The following is an 18,770-nucleotide window of genomic DNA, read 5'->3' on the forward strand; positions in this document are numbered from 1 at the left end:
ATAAGGGTTATTGTCACTTTAACCTTTAGAGATTACTCTCAGGATAACAGGATGAGTCCCAAAACAACTGGAGAGCCACACAGCCTCATTCCAGTATCTTCTAAAATATGCTAATCCCACATTTAGATCAAACACCACTTTGATCTTTCAGAAAGATTAGCAATGTGGCTGATTTCCCTTTGAAACCTCTGACAGGCCAGAAGCAACCAGGCAGCCTGCTGTTTGGAGCCTCTGGCTGCATTCTGGTCAAGAGAGGGTTAATAACAATAAAGGGGAGGTTGGAGAAGCGTTCCTGAAAGTCATGTGGTCTGTGCCGGGAAGGGGGGCGGGGGGAGGAGAGGAGGAGAGGAGGCGAGGAGCAGGGTAGGGTGGTGGGAATGGGGCGGAGTCTGGAGGATGTTGCTATAGGAACAGAATCCTCAGTTGGCCAGTGTGAAGTCAGAGGCATCGTATTAGGTGGTGACTGCAGTTAGATGCTGCTGGTGGTGTGAGGAGGATAGATGGGTGGGGAAGGGGATGTGCGTGTGTGGGGGGGGGGGGGGGGGGGGAGTGACTCACACTGCAGGATGTGTTCTGCATTCTAATGGTGGGACACCTGGAAACACACACACACACAAAGTGTAGACCTCCGTAACTCCACCGGCTAGAAACACAAACCCTTCTCTGATGTTCCAATCTGTATCGACAGCATGGCCCGGCATCATCCTGCACCAGCCCACATCACAACATATCATTAATTCATTACCTCAACGGAAGGTGCATTAGTGTGCGTCTCATTGCTTTTATAAAGAGCATCTATTAGAGGGAACTGAATGCTTAGACAGGCTAGTAAACTGTAGCCATGCAATTGGTGATGGTTCAATTGCATAGCACACGTAGCAATTAAAGCGCTAATATGTGTAAACCATGCTCAAGATTATCATTGGATTAACTACACTTTCTAAATGCCCACCCAAATGCCCTTGAGTAGGACGGCTCAGCAGCTGTTAGATGGGGGTGTTGATAATTATGCAGATGATTTTTAGTGCTGCTGTTCAGGGCCTTTTCATTTGGCTGCAGGGGAATCTGATTGCGCCTCATTAGATCCATCGTGGGGAAATAGTTCACGCTTGTGGCCTTTTTCTCTCAGGGTGTGGGGTGGGAAAAACACAAGCAAGCACCACTGAACTTATATTTTCTCAAATGCAAAAATGTGAATCATTAAAATACAAAAAAACAAACTATGAGGCTGGTGATACCTCAGGGTTGATTCATTACAACGGCAAATGTCCCCAGGGGTGAGAACAACTCAAGTCAAAATTAAGAATTCTCTTAATTTGTACTGTACATCTAGTATTTCCTTGAGCAATGTAATAAAACACCAACATTGCGCCAATGAAAGTGAACCGAAGTGATGAAGTAAGAGAGGGCAGAATAATTTTGTTCATTTATTGGTCATGAATTATTAATATCATTAAATAAAGGTCGTTAGGAAGCATACGAATTTCCATTCTCTGTCTTTTATTTCTTGAGGGGAGACATTGACATTTTATCTGCTCAAACTTTAATAACAATGAAGAGCTTCATCTCAAGTGTGTAATCATTAACATAAAGACTATGTCTTTGTCAGATAATCGCTCTGAACATTACTTGACAATAGGATATTAGATATTAGGAACGTATTTGTCATATGTTTTTGGCAGGCTTCTATTTTACACCCTCCGCCGGGACTACGTACTTTCTGTCATTTGAACCAGGCGCTTCAGTGCCATCCCGCAGGTAACGTGACGTATCGCCGCATAGCAAATAACTGACTTTTTTTCTGCTACCTTTGAAGGAAAGCCGAGGGTATAGGTTCATTTCCCGTCATTGCTGTGTGTAAAACTGGAAGCTGCAGGGACAATCAGATGCAGCGTGACGTTTCCTTGGTCCCCACCCACAACCGTATGTCATGGTTTGGGGCGAGCCAATGAAGGGCAGGCTGGCTTTATGATGCAGCACGGGCTGGTCGGCGATGGAGGAGGCTGGCTGAAGATCATTATCCTCAGTCTTGTTTATTTCAGTTTGCGTGTGACTGTGACTCATTCAATTTTTGGGAAAGAGGAGCTATGTTACACCCCGAGGTGGAAACAAAGAACTCAGAGGTTGTTTTTTATTACATTTTATCTGTCTCTGATAGTGCTGCTGCAAATAGTGATTTGCGACCCCCCCCCCCCTCATTTGTTAATGGCTGGGCATGAGTTATGAAGATTCCAATCAAATAGTATTTTTTTCTCCTATTCTCCTATTATTTGATTTGAAAATTTTTTACAAGCGTGACCCCATAAACATATCAGATATGATCCCATTTAATAATAATAAATACATAGAAAGCAAACCTACCTTTTAAAATGTTCCTAATTTGCTTAATATATTCAGAATAATGAGGTGGTGGCATTGTTTCCTAAATTTGTATTCCGGATGAATACAATCCACCAATTATACTGAGTTATGCTAATTACCTACTTGACTGGATCACATATTAAGAGATTTAAGAGTCATTAATTCCGCTGACATAAAGAGGGCACCCATCAAAAAAAAAGAAAAGAAAGAAAAAACGACAAAACTATAATGGAAGAGATTAAACATTTAGAATAACCTGCTTCAAAAAAAAAAAGGAGTGAAAAATACAATATGTTTCCTGAAAAACAAGCAGCCAGCATAAAATAAACAGCTGTTGAAGCTCAGAGTTCAGCTCATTGTTTCGCTGTCCATGGTGCTGATAATCAGCTCTCAGGCACTAATGGCACGTTTCCTAATGGCACGTTTCCTCATTAATCTGTGAATATGAATGGGAAAAGAAGAATTGGAGGAACTGGAAATAGTTAAACTGGATTTATTTTAGTAAGGTTTGTATCTTACAGTCACAATGACGTCAAATAATCCTCATTCAGAACAAACTGCATTAAAATGGATTTTTGTCAAAAAGGCTATTTTATGATTTCTCTCTCTATTTCAGAATTTAAAAAAATTTAACAGAAGAAGGTATAATTAACAACTTTTGACACTTTTGATCGTATTAAACTTGACCTATTAAGGTTAAAACACTCAACACTGTGATCTCAGACACATGAAAATAAACGAGCGTTGTTTTGAGCAAATCAAAGATGAGCTGTCTGGTTATCACGACATCATGCAGAAGGACTCCAGGAGTCTTTGTCACACCCAGCACTTAAATCAATGTTTATCGATTTCATTAGGCTGAAATGAAGAGGCGTCAACGTCCTGGTTATAAAGGACGAGGGGCCGGAGCTGTTCGCCAAGAGGACCGATCTGCAGCGCCACCTGGTGGTCGTACATTTACCCTACATCACAGCCGCTGCTTTCTGTGCAGCTTTAAAAAATCCGTTTAGCATCAAAACTGCGACGTCCAGGAAGTTTGAACATTTTATTTCTAGTATTCCTAAAACGGATTCGTGAGCTATTAAGAACTACTTTACTACTACTACTACTACTACTACTACTACTACTACTACTACAGGAGGCGAGGGTCAGCATCGGGTGGAGGATGCATCATTCCTGTAAGAATAAGCTTCCGCAAAAATAAAAAATAAAAACAGCAACCTACCACTCTCAGGCTCTGCAATGTTGAACGCACTGACACGGCGGTCTGGTTTCCAAAGTTTGATTGAGTTGTGATAAAATAAAAAAAAAGAGCAGATATCCACATGAGAAAGAAAAACCTGAAAGACGCGACTCTTCTTTCAGCCCGACTGCAGGGTCCCATCTGGCTAATTGCCTTGCCCATGAATCTTGAAGTTGATACCGCGAGAACGAGACTTGGAGGGAAGCGGCGATTGGAATCCTCTCTCAATATTATTTGTCAATACATTTCACAACAATGCAAGAATACAAGTATTTACGTACTACATAGTTGGCAACAGCAGCAGCAATAAATAAAACGCAACTCAAAGAGATTTGTAAGGAAATTATATGCTTCAAGGTATATATATTTTTGTGTGTGCAAATTTAGTAGTAATTGTAAAATAAAATATGCACGAAATCAAGGATAATAATAGAAAAACGTATAAAATCATTATTAATAAATGTAAGTCCTGAATTACTTTGTAAATTTAATTTATGATTAATTATTTCATTTCATTTAAATGCGGCATTGTAAATGAGGCACAAAAGTCCAAAATAAGATGTAAGCTTGAATTTAAACATATTGATGATTAGTATTTGTGGGAACCTCCAATTAACCTCCAGCAGATGGTCTCAAACAATAAAGAAAACCATGCAGTTAGAGATATTTGTATGTAATAGAGACAACTTCAAAATCCCTTCTTGATGTAAGAAATACTACTAATGTAGTATCTTATATCAAATAAATGTAGGAGCAAGAAATAAATAATTGAAGAACAAGAATGTGTGAAAACCTCTCAAATTTAAATTCTAAAAGAAAAATATATTTGCTTTATCTGAAATGTTATTTAATTTCCCCTATATTAAATGTTTGTTGTTAATAAAGTTTTTTTTTATATATATATATTTTGTTATGTAATATTTCATTGCTTCTAGTGCCATCTGTCGGTCGAATATTAGTTAGTATAAAATTGAAATTTTATCACAGAAATCATTTTAAGAATATTTCCCGGCTCTGGGCCTTCAAATATTCTATTATTAGAGCTAATGAAATGTTATCAAAAATATAAACATAATAAAAAAGGAACAAAGCAGTTACCTTGTTTGTCCGGTTGACAAAAAAAGACGCACCACATCCGGTCCGGCAGATAAATCAGTCCGCAACAGGCACGTTTACGTGTGAAGTCGTGCATTAATGTGGCCCGTGTTATTAACAGCGATTAATTTAAAACGAATTGCAGACCACATAAATCTAAGACGGAAGGCGACTGTGTCGAGACTCTTAAATTCACACGCGTTCTACGATTTATTAGCTGGAGACGTCGCTCGTAAAGAAACAAGATACATGTCAAAGCAACCGAAGAGAACCTGCACTGACAACATGACCATTAAAAAGATCGGGACTCACGACGGCACGTTTCACTGCGATGAAGTTCTCGCTTGCTTCTTTCTGCGTCAGCTGCCCGAGTACAAGGTAAGTTCACTCCCTGCCGTGGAGTGTTGCGTTTTTATTTCATAAAAGTATCTAATTCTACTCTTCAATTGTGTTATCTTTTTGCAATTCAGAAGGGGGTGCTACTGCGCAGAGAGATAAGCGATAGTGTGTAAAACAGGCCAGATTAATGCTAAGGGATAAACAAAATATATATATACAACTATGTTTATTTGCTTGTCTTGTTTGTGCCTTATGAAAACAATAAATGAATAACTGAAGGAAACACAACTGCAGTTTTATACAATCAGTAACTACTTTCCCCCTGATCAGCGTTAATTACAGTATTAATCCACCTCCTTAAAACACTTGCAACAAAAACGTTGATAAAAGCATTGTGAGGCTTATGCACTTAAACCAATTGTTTATGCATGAAGACAAATGATTGCAGATCATTGTCTTCATTTTTTATTTTTTATTGTTAAATGTCGATGATTTATGTACTAAGGACTTTCAACGGGAACAAGACCTCAAGGGCTTTTTTGAAATGCTCCTCTTAGACAGGATGTTTGACTGTATTTGTACTGTAATACATGCTACTGTGTGACTGTACTTGTACCCTAACATTCTATCTAATAAATATATTCATCATCATCCACAAAGCTTTTTGTTCACTGTACAGGATGCTGAGATCATTCGGACCAGGGATCTGACCCGGCTGGCGGGGTGCGACGTTGTTGTCGACGTGGGAGGAGAGTTTGACCCAAAGAGGCATCGATATGACCATCATCAGAGGTACAAGCTCGGCTCTACGCGTCTGCAGTCAGTGGTAGAAACGTCGTAGTACATTGATATTCATTCATTATCAGTCACATGATTAACCAAACTCAAGCAAGTCCAGCTGATTCTTCTCTTCGTGATTCATGCTTGTTAGTTTGGCAGTTATACATGAAGAGCGGTATTTCACTAATTGCTTCAGGATTCAATTCAGTAACATTTGAGGACACATCCTTCCGACATCTAACTGAATCAACCAGTCTGGGCTGCATTGTTACCGAAAATTCCAAATTGATCCAGAATCCAGGATCTCTTCTGGATTATCACCTACATTTATTCATCGGATTCTGGTAATCTGGCGATCTCAAAACCTCGCCTCGGCGGAGGTAAATATATAACAGTAAGAGCATGACACGAGGCCTTCAAAGATGTATTTTGCTCAATAAACTATTTACTCTTCTTTCATGAGATGGATGTGAAGATTGATCATTAAGGACCACTTGATGTCCATTTAATAGGAAGATGGAGCCAGCAGCTAGTGTGGCTGTAGAGTGAAGAGACCCAGTCCAGATCCACTTTATCTTTACTGGAAGCTAAACTAGCATTCCATTAGTTCCATCTTTTTATTAGATCAGAGGATTATAGTGTCATGTAGACGGCAAAAACATCTTAATTTGAAGCCAAATTACAAAAAAATGGCCACCATTTTCCTTCCTTCTTATTTTGCAGTTAGACAAACTTCTAATTTGAAAGGCTACCCAGACATGCGATGTAGAAGTGGCTGTAAGGGTTTGAGGGAGGAGATTAATTCTGTAAACACAGATTGAACCTTAACAAAGAAAAACAGATAAGAGACTGTTCCTGCTAGCGATCTGCAGCCCTAACCGGAAATAAATCAGCCAAATATAATTTTGACACTGGTGTGATGCTGAATGCGGTCTTCGTTTCACAGATAATTCTAATTTATGAACTGTATTGGTACATTCTGTATTTTGATATGCTTCTGCTGGATGTGTTTTACTTCCAGGTCAGAAGAGAAAGGAGTCGACGTGACTTCTTCTCCTATATTCTCAAAATATCTGGAAAGCATGATAACTTGCAGCATGTGTCAACATAGGCATTTATTGTTCTCCTAATTATAATGCAAAATGTTTAATGGCGTATCTTTGAGGTGTAAATATTGAGTTATGGGAGGTCGGGTTGTAGAGCCAGCCTGGAGATCTGGAGATCATTACAGCTTCAGTGAGACTGTTTAGCTAAAATTTAAATGGATTAAAATGGATGGAAGGGAACATTCCCCAAGATCTGTGCTAAAGTGTTAATAGTTTGATGTACGGTGCTCTCATACAGCGTGTTTCTCCCAATCCCTCAAAATATAAGGATGACGTGAAATTATTGCCCATTAATAATATCCTGGGAATGTGCAAAGGCTTCTCAAGCAACCGGGAATACTGGAATTATAAAATTTGGGAAACATTCAATTCAATAAAGGCATTCTTTTCCATTGATAGGCAAAAAAAAAAAAAAAAAAACGGTGCAGCTGATGCAGTATGGGAGTTGTAGTGGATTTTAGGTTAAAAGGATGATGAGGTTAAAAATAGATTCATCCCATTTTGGTCGTTTCCTATGAGATGCAAACATCTTTGACTAACTCGTAACTTCCCTTCGATAGGCTTTTTGCTATGTCATTCTATTTTCCTCACGCATTCACATCCATCTTCTTATAATCCGCATAGAAATACTTCAGCGTGGCCAATTAACCCTTTAATAGCAGTGATCACCCCTCCCTAGCATGTCACTCATTCATGTGACAGTCTCTGTTGTGCTGCAACCCATGCATCCTAATTAAGCCTGCATTAGATGACCAGCGACGGCCGTGAGCTGGAGCCGACCCGTTTCAATGTGGCAGAACCTCCGGTGGCTCTCCTTTGAAATGTGGAGCATGCTTCCTCTCTTCTGTCAATGCGAGCCACTCTCGGCAGCTGAAAGGAGTATTTATAGATTCAGAGCCCTTTAATTGATATCTGATACACAGAGCAGCAGACATTTACTGAAGAGAACATTTACCTCCCAAACTCTGCCTTGGCACTCAGCCCTGAATAGCATCTGCTTATAAAAGCATATTTTAGATTTGGCAATTGGTAGAAGCTGATTTCCATTCCCTTTATTGTACATGGATCCTCTGATACATTATAGTTAGTAAGATGATTAATTTAGGGCTAAAGTTGCTTTAATTGTTGATTATTCTTTCTACGCTTACAGTTTGGAATGCCTTCTATATCCTGATGTAGCCGCTGAGGCTATGAGATAGGTTTGTTCACTGATATGACAATAATGGGTAAATATAGAATAAATATCAATAAAATGGTTAAATGTCAATACAGTACAGATGGTACAAACGCACACAACGAAATTCAAATTCCATTAACCCTTAACATGCAGAGAGGGAATAGGGTGAAGGCGCCGCAGCTGTCAGCGCGCCCGGAGTGTTTTGCAGGGGGTCGGTGCCTTGCTCAAAGGCACCTCAGCAGTGCCCTGGAGGTAGACCTCTCTCCAGCCACCAGTGCCCACTCTATATTTTCACTGGGTTGGGACTTGGACCGGTGACCCTCCGGTTCCCAACCGCAGTCCCAACCTTCTCACCCACTCTGAATATCCTCGGGTCAGCTAACGGAATGTCTTCCCTCTGTTCAGGACCTTTGGGGAGAGTTTCCACAGTCTGTGTCCGGAGAAGCCGTGGGTGACCAAGCTCAGCTCGGCCGGCCTGGTCTACCTGCACTTTGGTCGTCGGCTGCTGGCCCAGCTGACGAAGCTGGTGGAGAACGACAAGCAGCTGGATGTGCTCTTTGACAAGGTGAGAGTGAAAACGTCCCGTTTGGAGCAGCAGTAGATTATTTCCCTCACCTCACTTGTATCAGAGACGTCGCCTTCACCGGTGAACTGAACCCGAGCATCTTCGTTTGGTCATGAAGATGGAGGACAGAGAACGGAAAGGTTTACAGAGACCCAAAGAGAAAATCCAGCTTGTCAATTACTTTGGTAAAATTAATTACATGGGAATTAAAATGCATTTATGTCCACACTGGTTGTTATAAATATGCCACCACTTTCTGTGGAAACCCCTTATTACTTATTTCATTGGCATTAAGCTTCCATCAGACAGCTGGCAGCAGAATGCGGTTAGAAATGAAAGGGGAGCGATGGGGGTGGGGGGGTGTTCTGCTGCCAGATTCAAAGCGAGCGCACTGCTGTTAGATCGAAGGCGTCTCAGACAGCCGGGCCAGGAGGCCCTGGCACACAGAACCGTCTCAATGTCCAAGCATGTTAAGCCGTCACATCTTCAGTTTCCTTTTATTACAACCGTTAAAACATTGGCTTTTTGATGTGTCCGTTTGCTTAAAGCAACACAGAATCCTATTACTCATGGCTGTGGCTTTCATAATGCTCAGATGTCGCATCTACCTACTTTAGACATTCTCAACCTCTAGTTTTGCCCCTAAACTCCGTTCTGCTTGTGAGGCGTTTATAAAATGTCAACTGTTTGGTGGTTGACCTTCTGTTGCACTGTGGAGTTGTCTTCTCCTTGCTAAATGTGTCTCTGCGTGTCCACTCATCTTCTATTTATGCTCGGAGTCTTTGCTAATGAACTGTAAAATAGCCACAATTTATCTTTACCTTTGGGTTTAATGGCCCAAACGTTTACTTAAGTCTTCACTTACCGCCCCGCACAATGTGACCCAACAGACTTCAATCAGGGTAATGTAATCCTAATGCATTATTCTCCGTACAGTCGCTGTTTTGCAAGGGCAACAGGGTTTATTGCTTTTTCTTTTTTTCCCTGTCAAGCTGCTTCTGCACCTCTCCTGTCACATGTGTCTTTTAACTACTCAAAGCTGTACGAGAACTTTGTGGAGGAGGTGGATGCTGTAGACAATGGCGTTTCACAGTGCGACGGGGAGGCCCGCTACTCCATCTCCACCACTCTGAGCGCGCGTGTCGCCCACCTGAACCCACGCTGGAACAGCAAGAGCCAGGACTCTGAGGTGAGGGAGCGTGGAATGCATAGCGACACAACAGAGGGAGTGTCCTGATGCAGGATTGTCTTTTACCATTTGACAGGTTAATGAGATTATTTGTTGGTTTGTATTTATCATATTAGATCATTAAAATAAAAAAAAAATGTTTTTAATTTTTAGAATCAAATGGCTTTACTGAGACATTATGAAAACCTAAAAAAATTAGAGTTAATTATTATTTAAATGTTTTTTCAGGAGTAAGGTTTAGGATTGATGTGAGGAAATAATTTTGCCTGGTAAATCTTCCCTTACGCAAAATAGAAAAGAATGTAATAGCATCACAAAATTTAAGAAACAACACTTTTCATAAAAAGGTGGTTGAAGTTTATAGCCAAACAAACGGATAATTCAGGTTCTGTTGGATATTGTGCCCTGAATCACAGCGTGAGAAAGTTGGATTCACATTATCACAGTGCTCTGCGGAAGCAATACCTGCAGGGAAGCAGCGCCTCTATTATGCAGACTCGCATGCACAAGACTCCAACGATGGTTGAACTCCCAGTTTGAAGGCAGACTGGCCTGGTGAACTCTGAAGAGAGGCTGCAGTCCTGAAAGAACAAACCAAAATGAGTTCATCTCTTTTATCCACCACTGTTTAACCTCAGTTCAAGGTGGATTGACTTCGCTGAGCAAGAACTAAAATGATTTTCAAGGAGTTCAAGAGATGTTTTCCCATCAAATTAATATCTTGAGTTTAGTACATTGTTTAAAATCAATATTAAATTCTTGCTCTACCTCTAACGGTAGCATCGATGTGTACACCTGATTTCACCAGGAGGGTTTCAGAAAGGCTCTGAAGATGGTCGGGGAGGAGTTCCTGGACCGGCTGGACTTCTACCAGTCCTCCTGGCTGCCGGCTCGAGCCGTGGTGGCAGAGGCTCTCAAGGGCCGGCATCAGGTACACAACTATTCAGTCTGAGGTGTAGTGTCATTTGTCAGCTTTTTGTAGCTTGGCTCTTGAGACTTGGAAAAAGATCATCATCCATTGTTATTATAACTGTAGTATAAAGAATCATTTATCAGCATTAATGAATGAACTTTTATGCTGTCAAAGCGGCTGTATCGTCTCATCGGCATATATCGACATATTCTAATCCACAGTGTATTCAAAAGATGGCAAATAAAGAACTAAATGTAATCAGTTAAAATTGTTGATCCATTAGTTGGAATAAAGGGGTTCCCGGGTGATGTGGAAAAAACACTAGATTAATTATATTTTAGTGTGGAGCCAAATAGATATCATTTTTTTATTGAGGAATGAAAATACAATTTTGTATCTGTAAACTTATTGTTCTAAAAAAACAGAAAATAAAAAGTGTATTTATTTAATGCTGAGATGATTATTTCAGTTTTGTTTCTGTCTTACTGTTTTTTGTTGTTATTCAAGCCAAATCTTTCAGTTAAGTTAAAATTTCTGTGGAAAATTGTGTTTTCATTGCCAAACAGTGTGTGTGATAGTGTCTTCTGATATTTAGAGACTTGACTTCAAACACAGCTGAAATGATCATGCAGTTAGTGGACTATTATATTTTTTCCTTGCTATTGTACTTTAAGAAATCAAAAATGACATACAAAACTCTTTCTGAAGGTCTCCAGTCGTTTATCATGTTTATGAGTCTCTGGTTCTCCTCGTGTTGCAGGTAGATGCCAGTGGGGAGATAGTCGTGTTCTCCCAGGGTGGCTGCCCCTGGAAGGAGCATCTGTTTGCCCTGGAGAAGGAGCTGCAGGATGAGAAGCCCATTATGTTTGTCCTTTATCCTGACCAGAATGGACAGTGGAGGGTCCAGTGTGTCCCTGCTGGGCTCAACACCTTCCATAACAGGTGGAAATTCAAGCCTTATTTTTTAGCTAAAGTAGGAGTAAATAAAGGTTACTTGTGACCCAACCTGAAGGGAGTCTCATGCAGGATTTAGCTTAGCATAGAACTCAAATGGAGAACTTAAACACAGTGACAGGCACAGGTCTTGAGCCTGTTGTTTTTAGAGGAGCTCTGATAATGAGCTCACAGAAGCTTGAAATGCTTAGCAGACCATTTGACAACTGTTGATGTGTTGTCCAGTGAGAGGATTCACCTGCTGCGAAAAAAATCACTCGTTTGTAGGATGAGCATGATCATCTAGCCAAGGTGGAGGTTTTATTTGCATATTGCTCTCTGAGGAATAAAAAAGGATGTAAACTTTCCATCACCTCAGCAGAGACGCTTGAGACGGTCCTCCATCAAACCCTGAGCTTCAAACGCAGCTTTCAGTTTTGCTGGTTTAGACAAAGAGCCAATGTGTGTGAGTTAGTCAGATGTTGACACTTTTCCAGTTTGGATTTGTCACCATTGAAGGGGAATTGTTTACCTGAGGAGCCCCTCGCGCTCTGACCGCCAGTGCTGCCTTAATGACGTCAGCAGCATCCCCACCAGAGTCCTGTAATGTGTGTGCTGCTGGAAGGCTCTGCCGTAAATCCCAGCGTAGCACCTACATGATGTATGGCCAGGAAAACAGGCCTCCGGTTTATTGTGCAAAACACATTAACACATTTCAGTTTCATATTTCACCTATGTTGGATTCGGATGTTATGCTGCAGGGTTTGATGAATCATGTCTTTTATCGATCTGCGTCCTCCATGTGCACGAGACGGATGGGGGGGAAAACACATTTCAAGGGTTATTGCTTTTTACAGGTAAAGAGATGGACAATATCGGTCTGTTTTGTTTTAAACTCCATTCTCCAGATTCAGTAAGCCCTTAATAAGAGAAGTCTCTTATTAAATCTTTCGTCTCTTCTTGCTCCCTGTAAAGAGCAAACCGATCCTCAGTTTAGACTGACACTCGAGGCACCTATCTGCTCCTTTGATGAAAGTGATTCCATACATTGTACTGTTTGTGATACAGATTTGGGATTGTTCCATTTAAAACCACATATGTCTCTTTCTTGGCTTTAGATGCCACAATGGCTGCAGCTGGTCTCTAAGACACGAGTCCCTTGATGAGTCTGCCTTTTTGCTGCTGTCTTGGCTTTGACACATGTTGTTGTCGATGCACTGTGGGTTGCCCGGAATGAGAGAGGGGGAATAGCTTTTTGATTTGGTTCTGATATGACCAGTGACTGCTCTATTTTCACCTCTTTCGATGAAGCCCCTCTCCTCTTGGCTCTCCCATTAGAGTTTTTTCTTCATGTCCGTCTCTCATACTCCTTTTTCTTGTATTTCTGTCTCATAATAATCTGCTACTATTTCATCACCTTTTCCCTGTCATTCTTGTTTTTCCCACATGAATCCTATTTCCCCCCCGTTGTCCCTCCTCTACCCCCCCCCCCCAACCTCTCACACCTTCCACCTCACCCGTCCTGTGGACCTTTATTTTCCCCCTGACTGCTGCAAAATCTCATCAGGTGGCAGTGCTTTCAACCGAGAACGCGGGACATGACGTGTTGATGTGGAGCGCTTCAAAGGCGTCATTTCATGTAAACATGATGTGTGGTGCTTTACAGGAACAATGGCTTGCTGGTTGGATAAAAAAAAAAACTAGCTACAGATGGCTCTTGCTTTGGGAGGCTTCCTCACAGGTTGTGCTGTATGTGCCAATTTTGCGAAGGGGGTGTTGTTATCACCTGTGTCCCTGCTACTGCACCTGTGGGAAACCTGGTCTATTTTTATCAGCATTACATTACTAAGGAAATGTGAGATGTGAGATGGGAGATGGAAGAGAGGAGTGGAAGCGATTCTTCCGTGGAGGTGGGCTGCATAGGATGATTCTATAACGAGAGCTGAACCAGAGAATGTGCTTGGCTGGTTCTGAAACACACTGGCTGCTGTCAGTTATCGCCTGTGTTTTTGCATGACGACTGCAACCAATGAGCATTCCTTTTTACATATGGAGTTCTTTTCTGCCACCAATAAAAATGTGATGTGAAAAAAGCCCGTCACAGCTTCCAAAAGCCCTGTGTGACATCATCAGGTGTCTGACAGGTAATCCAAAAAAAGTCCAACTGATTATATATGAGTGAAAGAAACGCAGCAGAATAATAATATATTTGCAATTTGGTGTTTAAAATTCACATTTTACATTCAGCTTTGTCCATTATTCTATCTAATCAGCTAGACATTTTACATAATAAATATAGTCAAAACTTGATATTAAAATTTGCAGTGAGACTGAAATAAAACCATGATATTTTTTGCATTTTATTTTTAAAGCAGCAAAAATCTGTTCTTTGGTTTTTTTGCTCCCTCCTCAGCCTTCTGTTGATATCATTTGTGTAAATCACCAATGTGGTCCATATTGAGATGGACAAATCTTGAAGTCTAGAATGGGCAGTGCAGGAAGGAGGATTCACACAGAGGGAAGCTGAACAGAAGGTAGACGTTCTGTTGCGGTAACACTAAACACATGCTGTCGATCGGTTTTGTGTTTTAATAACCAGATATCTACCGCATATCTAATCTTGAGAAATCTCCACCCCCCCCCCCCTCCTAATGAAGCGTGATTCCCAGTATCCATCTCGTTAATTTGCTAATTGCGGGCTTATTTTTAGACGGGTCATCTTGACAATCCGAGCTTCCTGGCCTGTCACAGCAACAAGTCATCCCCCCCTCCTACTCCTTCCCTCATTACCAGCCCTGTTGACCTTTCCCACTGAGCTGGTTTTCCAGCCGTTCTGTGGAGCTATCGATTGTCTGATTCATTTAGCAGGGATTATGGGTTTGCTGTGCTTCCCTCTCCATGCTGTTGTATGACCGCTTTAATAAGTAGAAGATTGTGTAGACCTGAGATGATGGCACGGAGAGCAGCCCTGAAGAAGCAACGATGAGCTTCGGCGCACATGCACACATGACTTATTGGCTCTTGTGGGTCACTAAATGAGCTGGTGAAGCTCCTTGTCCTCTGACTGGGACGGTTTTAGAGGAGGTTTTATAGAATGGCAAATATTCAGAAGGAAGCATGTCTGGAAATGACAGCCTTCAAAACAGAAAACAAGAGACAACTTCAAGTTGCAGTTAGGAAGAAAACGATGAGCTGGAGATTAATGTAACATAAAAAAAAGACATCTGAAGCTTTGTGTGGATTTATCCAAGTTTTAAGGTATTTTTTTTTTATCTCCGTTTCAGAAGCGTCAGAGGAAGTTAGTGGTGAGCAAAGCAGTGATGAACTAGAATTAAAGCAAATTCTGAGTGAAGTCTTACTGAATACATGAAACCATTAAAAAAAAAAGCATCCTAAAAGCACTTGAGGATGGGCACATCCTAAAGAGAACTACCGCTGTGTTTAGAGTACCGGTAATGGCCAGAGGCACAGCTCCATGCAGCGGGGGGTAAAGGAGCTGCTTTACATTTTTATGAATTTTCAACCTGCGAATGTTGCATTCAGAGACGCTCTGCCGACGTTGGATTGTAAACCCTCCGAGAGGCAATCTTTCCCTCACTTTGAAAGATTGCCGGTTGACTGGGTGTATGGCCTCCTCAACTACCGTGCCAATCTGTGATCTTCCAGGGAAAACAACAATATCATGTTTTAAGTCACATGATTGTGCTGCAAGTGATTGGCTCCATCAGTCCAGAGCTGGTCATAGCGAATGTTGTTTTTCACATGTCCAGCACAAAGCAATGTGTCAACAGGAAGTGTGTCCATCTGTAAGCCAACTTTCCCTTCTGTCTTCCTGTACCAGGCTGTCCCTGCTGGAAAAGTGGCGCGGCATTCGCGACGAAGCTCTGTCAGCGCTCAGCGGGATCGAGGGCTGCATCTTTGTCCACGCTGGGGGCTTTATTGGCGGCAATAAGACTCAGGAAGGAGCCCTGGAGATGGCGAGGAGGACCCTGCAGGCTGCTGCTCAGCCGCCTGCAAATGGAAGCAGTTGAAGGGCCGGGAGAGGAAGATCAAAAATACAATTTGTTCCGGGATTCAGCTTCTAAAGAGGGCAAGAGCAAGGATTCAAATGTTGGTGTGCTACCTTGCGGTTTGTTCATCTCAGGCAAGGTTAATGTTGATTTGTTCCGAATGGAGACTGTATGGAAATAACAACCAAACCGTGTTGGACCAGATCTCTGTATTCCTCCAGCATAATCCAACACAGAGCCACTCTTAAATACGTTGGCTCATGTTCGGCTTCTTGTTTCTGCCTGTTCCTGTGAACATTGTTCTGTTTGGTTGTTCATTTTCTACAATAAAACCAAAACAAACAAAAATATATGGCTCATATTTCTTCATTAGATTATGTCTTGCAGTAAAAGCGATTGATTTTGTTAGTCATGCAAATCTGATGCAGACAACCCGCCCCGCCAGCGTCTTCAAAGCCTGTGAATACTATAGACACCGGGACTGGTTCATCCTTTCATTCCCAGCATGCTGACATTAAATGTAGCGCTACAAAGAGAGACTGGGGCTACTTCTGCCCGGTTCTAGCATCAAAGCAACAATAATGAAGCCTGATTAATTCTGAGAAATGTCATGTTCAAACGCCACAAAGAGGAAGCGCCTTCTATCAGCCAGTGTCAGGACAAGGCTGCTGGCGGTTGGGTGAGCTTGCACAGTAAATTTCCCTCGACTAAATTTGCGGGATGCATCTTGAAATTTCTCATTGATGCTTCAGGTTTTCTTCATTTTTCCTTTACTGCTGGCTCGTCTTCCCATTCATCATTGATTCCTCTGTGCTCAGCATATTTGACCATCTATTTTCTCGCATTATTTTTTTTTTTTGCGTTTCTTTCAACTGAAACAGACATTTTAATGTTGTGAGAGTCTGACACCGAAACACAAGCATTTATTGCCTGAGTTACGGTTTACACAGAAAACACCTTGTCAGAATGATACGGCTAACCTTAGTTTATAACGTCTCAACAGCGAGCTGCTGACTCCTGTTTCCTGTTTAGCTGAGAGAGCGCTGCTGTTTTTAATAGCTTTGGTAAGGTGCTTTCTCTTGCATCTAATTTTGCACACACCTCACACAAACACACACATTTTAGCATTATTGCTCCGCTTTTTTTGCCCTGGACCTTCGCCAACCTCTCAATCTAATCCATACACATTTGTGACGGCCTTTTACAGTCACATGGTTCAGGCTGTAATCTCTGCCAACCTGCATTAGGCTCTTTTTCCATCGTTAACACTCCCTGAAGCAGCAGGCGGCTCATGGCTGTTGAACGCAGTGCTCTAATCGCAAGAGAAACATCAAGGGTAGAAGAAAATATAACCTGTAGTCTAATATGTATTGATCCGAGTTTCCAGCCTCTACTATGCTCTTGCGTGTTTTAGAGTTATTCATGATCAAGTGCACTTGCATTGCTTGCTGTAAATCACAAGATGCTCAGAGTGTATTTTAGTGTTCTCAAAAGCTTTTCCCTCCTACGGGACCCGATGCACTTTTCAGCACTATGTCCTCTCCTGTCACCAAAGTACCTACAACAAGGCAGCATTTTCTAATACTTTGCTTTGTCAGCACAGATGATTTTCCATCTGCGGTGTGGTTTCTAACAACACAGCAACAAACCAGGCCTCTGCTGGGGCTCTAGTTGTAAGCACTTTTATACACCTCCAGCCCCTCCAGTCCCAGTGGGGCCACACTGTGGAAAAATGGCTACTGAGAGCTTCAGCAGAACACCTGCCCTGCCTGACCTGTTTTCAGTGGAATCAATCCCAAGAGAATGGACAGGATAGGTATAAGAAATGCTCTGCTGCTTTTGTATCTCTCTCTCTCTCCTTCTCTCCATCACTCCATCAGGCGTACTCCACGTGCAGCAAGGATGTGTATTTCATGCTCCTGGTTCTACTTACCATGACACAGATAATAGACCATGCATGCACTCTGCCTTACAATCTGTCAGACATTCTCCACTGTCTTTATCAGTTTACAAAATTATGCCAAAGTTGACTAAGATAGGATTATAGAGTTGAAAATGTTTCCCTGGAGAACATCCCGAATAGTCGCTGAACAACCACTTCCTTAACAATCAGTTTGTTTTTTACGGCTATTTTTTTTGGCTTGTCAGCTGAACCCCTCACAACATCATAATTTCATTCAGTCAATGCTCAGTTCCCTGAAAAACAAGGTGAAACACATTTTCTCTCTCCTCACTTGCATTTCTTCATTGTCCCGCCCTATTTTATATCGGAAAAGCTGAAATTCTCTTCCTGCATGTAACACAGACTTGTGCAACTATGCAGATAATCAATCATCATTTGCAAAACTGCCAAAACACTAAACACTAAATTACACTTACAGCTTTCTCTCTTATATGTCAGGACATATTGACATATTTTGCAGCAGGTGGATGTGAACAGAAGAGGCTTGGGAGACATAGGAGGGACATGAGTGTTCATCATGACAGCTGTGAATATAAAATATATAACTAATAATATAATATATATATCTAATAGTCTAACACCTACAGCTTTACAGGGAACGTTTTATATTTCAGGTATGAATGCTGAGTTTATTTACATGGCTTTTTATCCATTCATCTTCCTAAGCACTTTGTCCGTGACCGGGTCGTGCTGGAGCTCATCCCAGCAGTCAACTGGCGAGAGGCGGGGCACACCCTGGACAAGCCGCCAGTTCATAGCAGAGCCACACATACACAGACAATCATTCACACACACGCACTCACCTGTGGACAATTTAGTGTAACCAATGAAACTAATTTGCATGTTTTTGGTGCTATGGTTTTTTAGTTCCTCTTTTAATTTTATTCACCTGTGTTTCACCTGAATGTAATTCAATCAAATTGTGCAAGAAAAAATCGAATTATACCCAAAGGAAACTAATTTAGTAACTCATAAGTAGGCGATGTCTTCTTAGAGACGCCAATGGGTTAACCCGGAGAAAACCTTTAATATGTTCTTGCACCCACCTACAAAAACTAATATCTCATATGAAGATGAAGAATGCAATTTATTCTAA

At 41.5% G+C, this 18,770-nt stretch overlaps 1 protein-coding gene across 1 annotated transcript; it reads left to right on the forward strand.

The window, feature by feature from the left end:
• The first annotated feature begins 4,798 nt into the window (after positions 1-4,798).
• LOC137914735 (MYG1 exonuclease-like) lies at positions 4,799-16,038 on the forward strand. Its single transcript, XM_068758232.1, has 7 exons — positions 4,799-5,077; positions 5,718-5,830; positions 8,507-8,666; positions 9,706-9,855; positions 10,664-10,786; positions 11,529-11,710; positions 15,543-16,038. Exons 1-7 carry the CDS (start codon positions 4,799-4,801, stop codon positions 15,730-15,732), a joined length of 1,197 nt encoding a protein of 398 aa, XP_068614333.1. The 3' UTR covers positions 15,733-16,038.
• The last annotated feature ends 2,732 nt before the right edge of the window (positions 16,039-18,770 follow it).

Source organism: Brachionichthys hirsutus, unplaced genomic scaffold (assembly GCF_040956055.1).
Source record: "Brachionichthys hirsutus isolate HB-005 unplaced genomic scaffold, CSIRO-AGI_Bhir_v1 contig_1437, whole genome shotgun sequence".
In the NCBI taxonomy this organism is placed as follows: domain Eukaryota; kingdom Metazoa; phylum Chordata; class Actinopteri; order Lophiiformes; family Brachionichthyidae; genus Brachionichthys; species Brachionichthys hirsutus.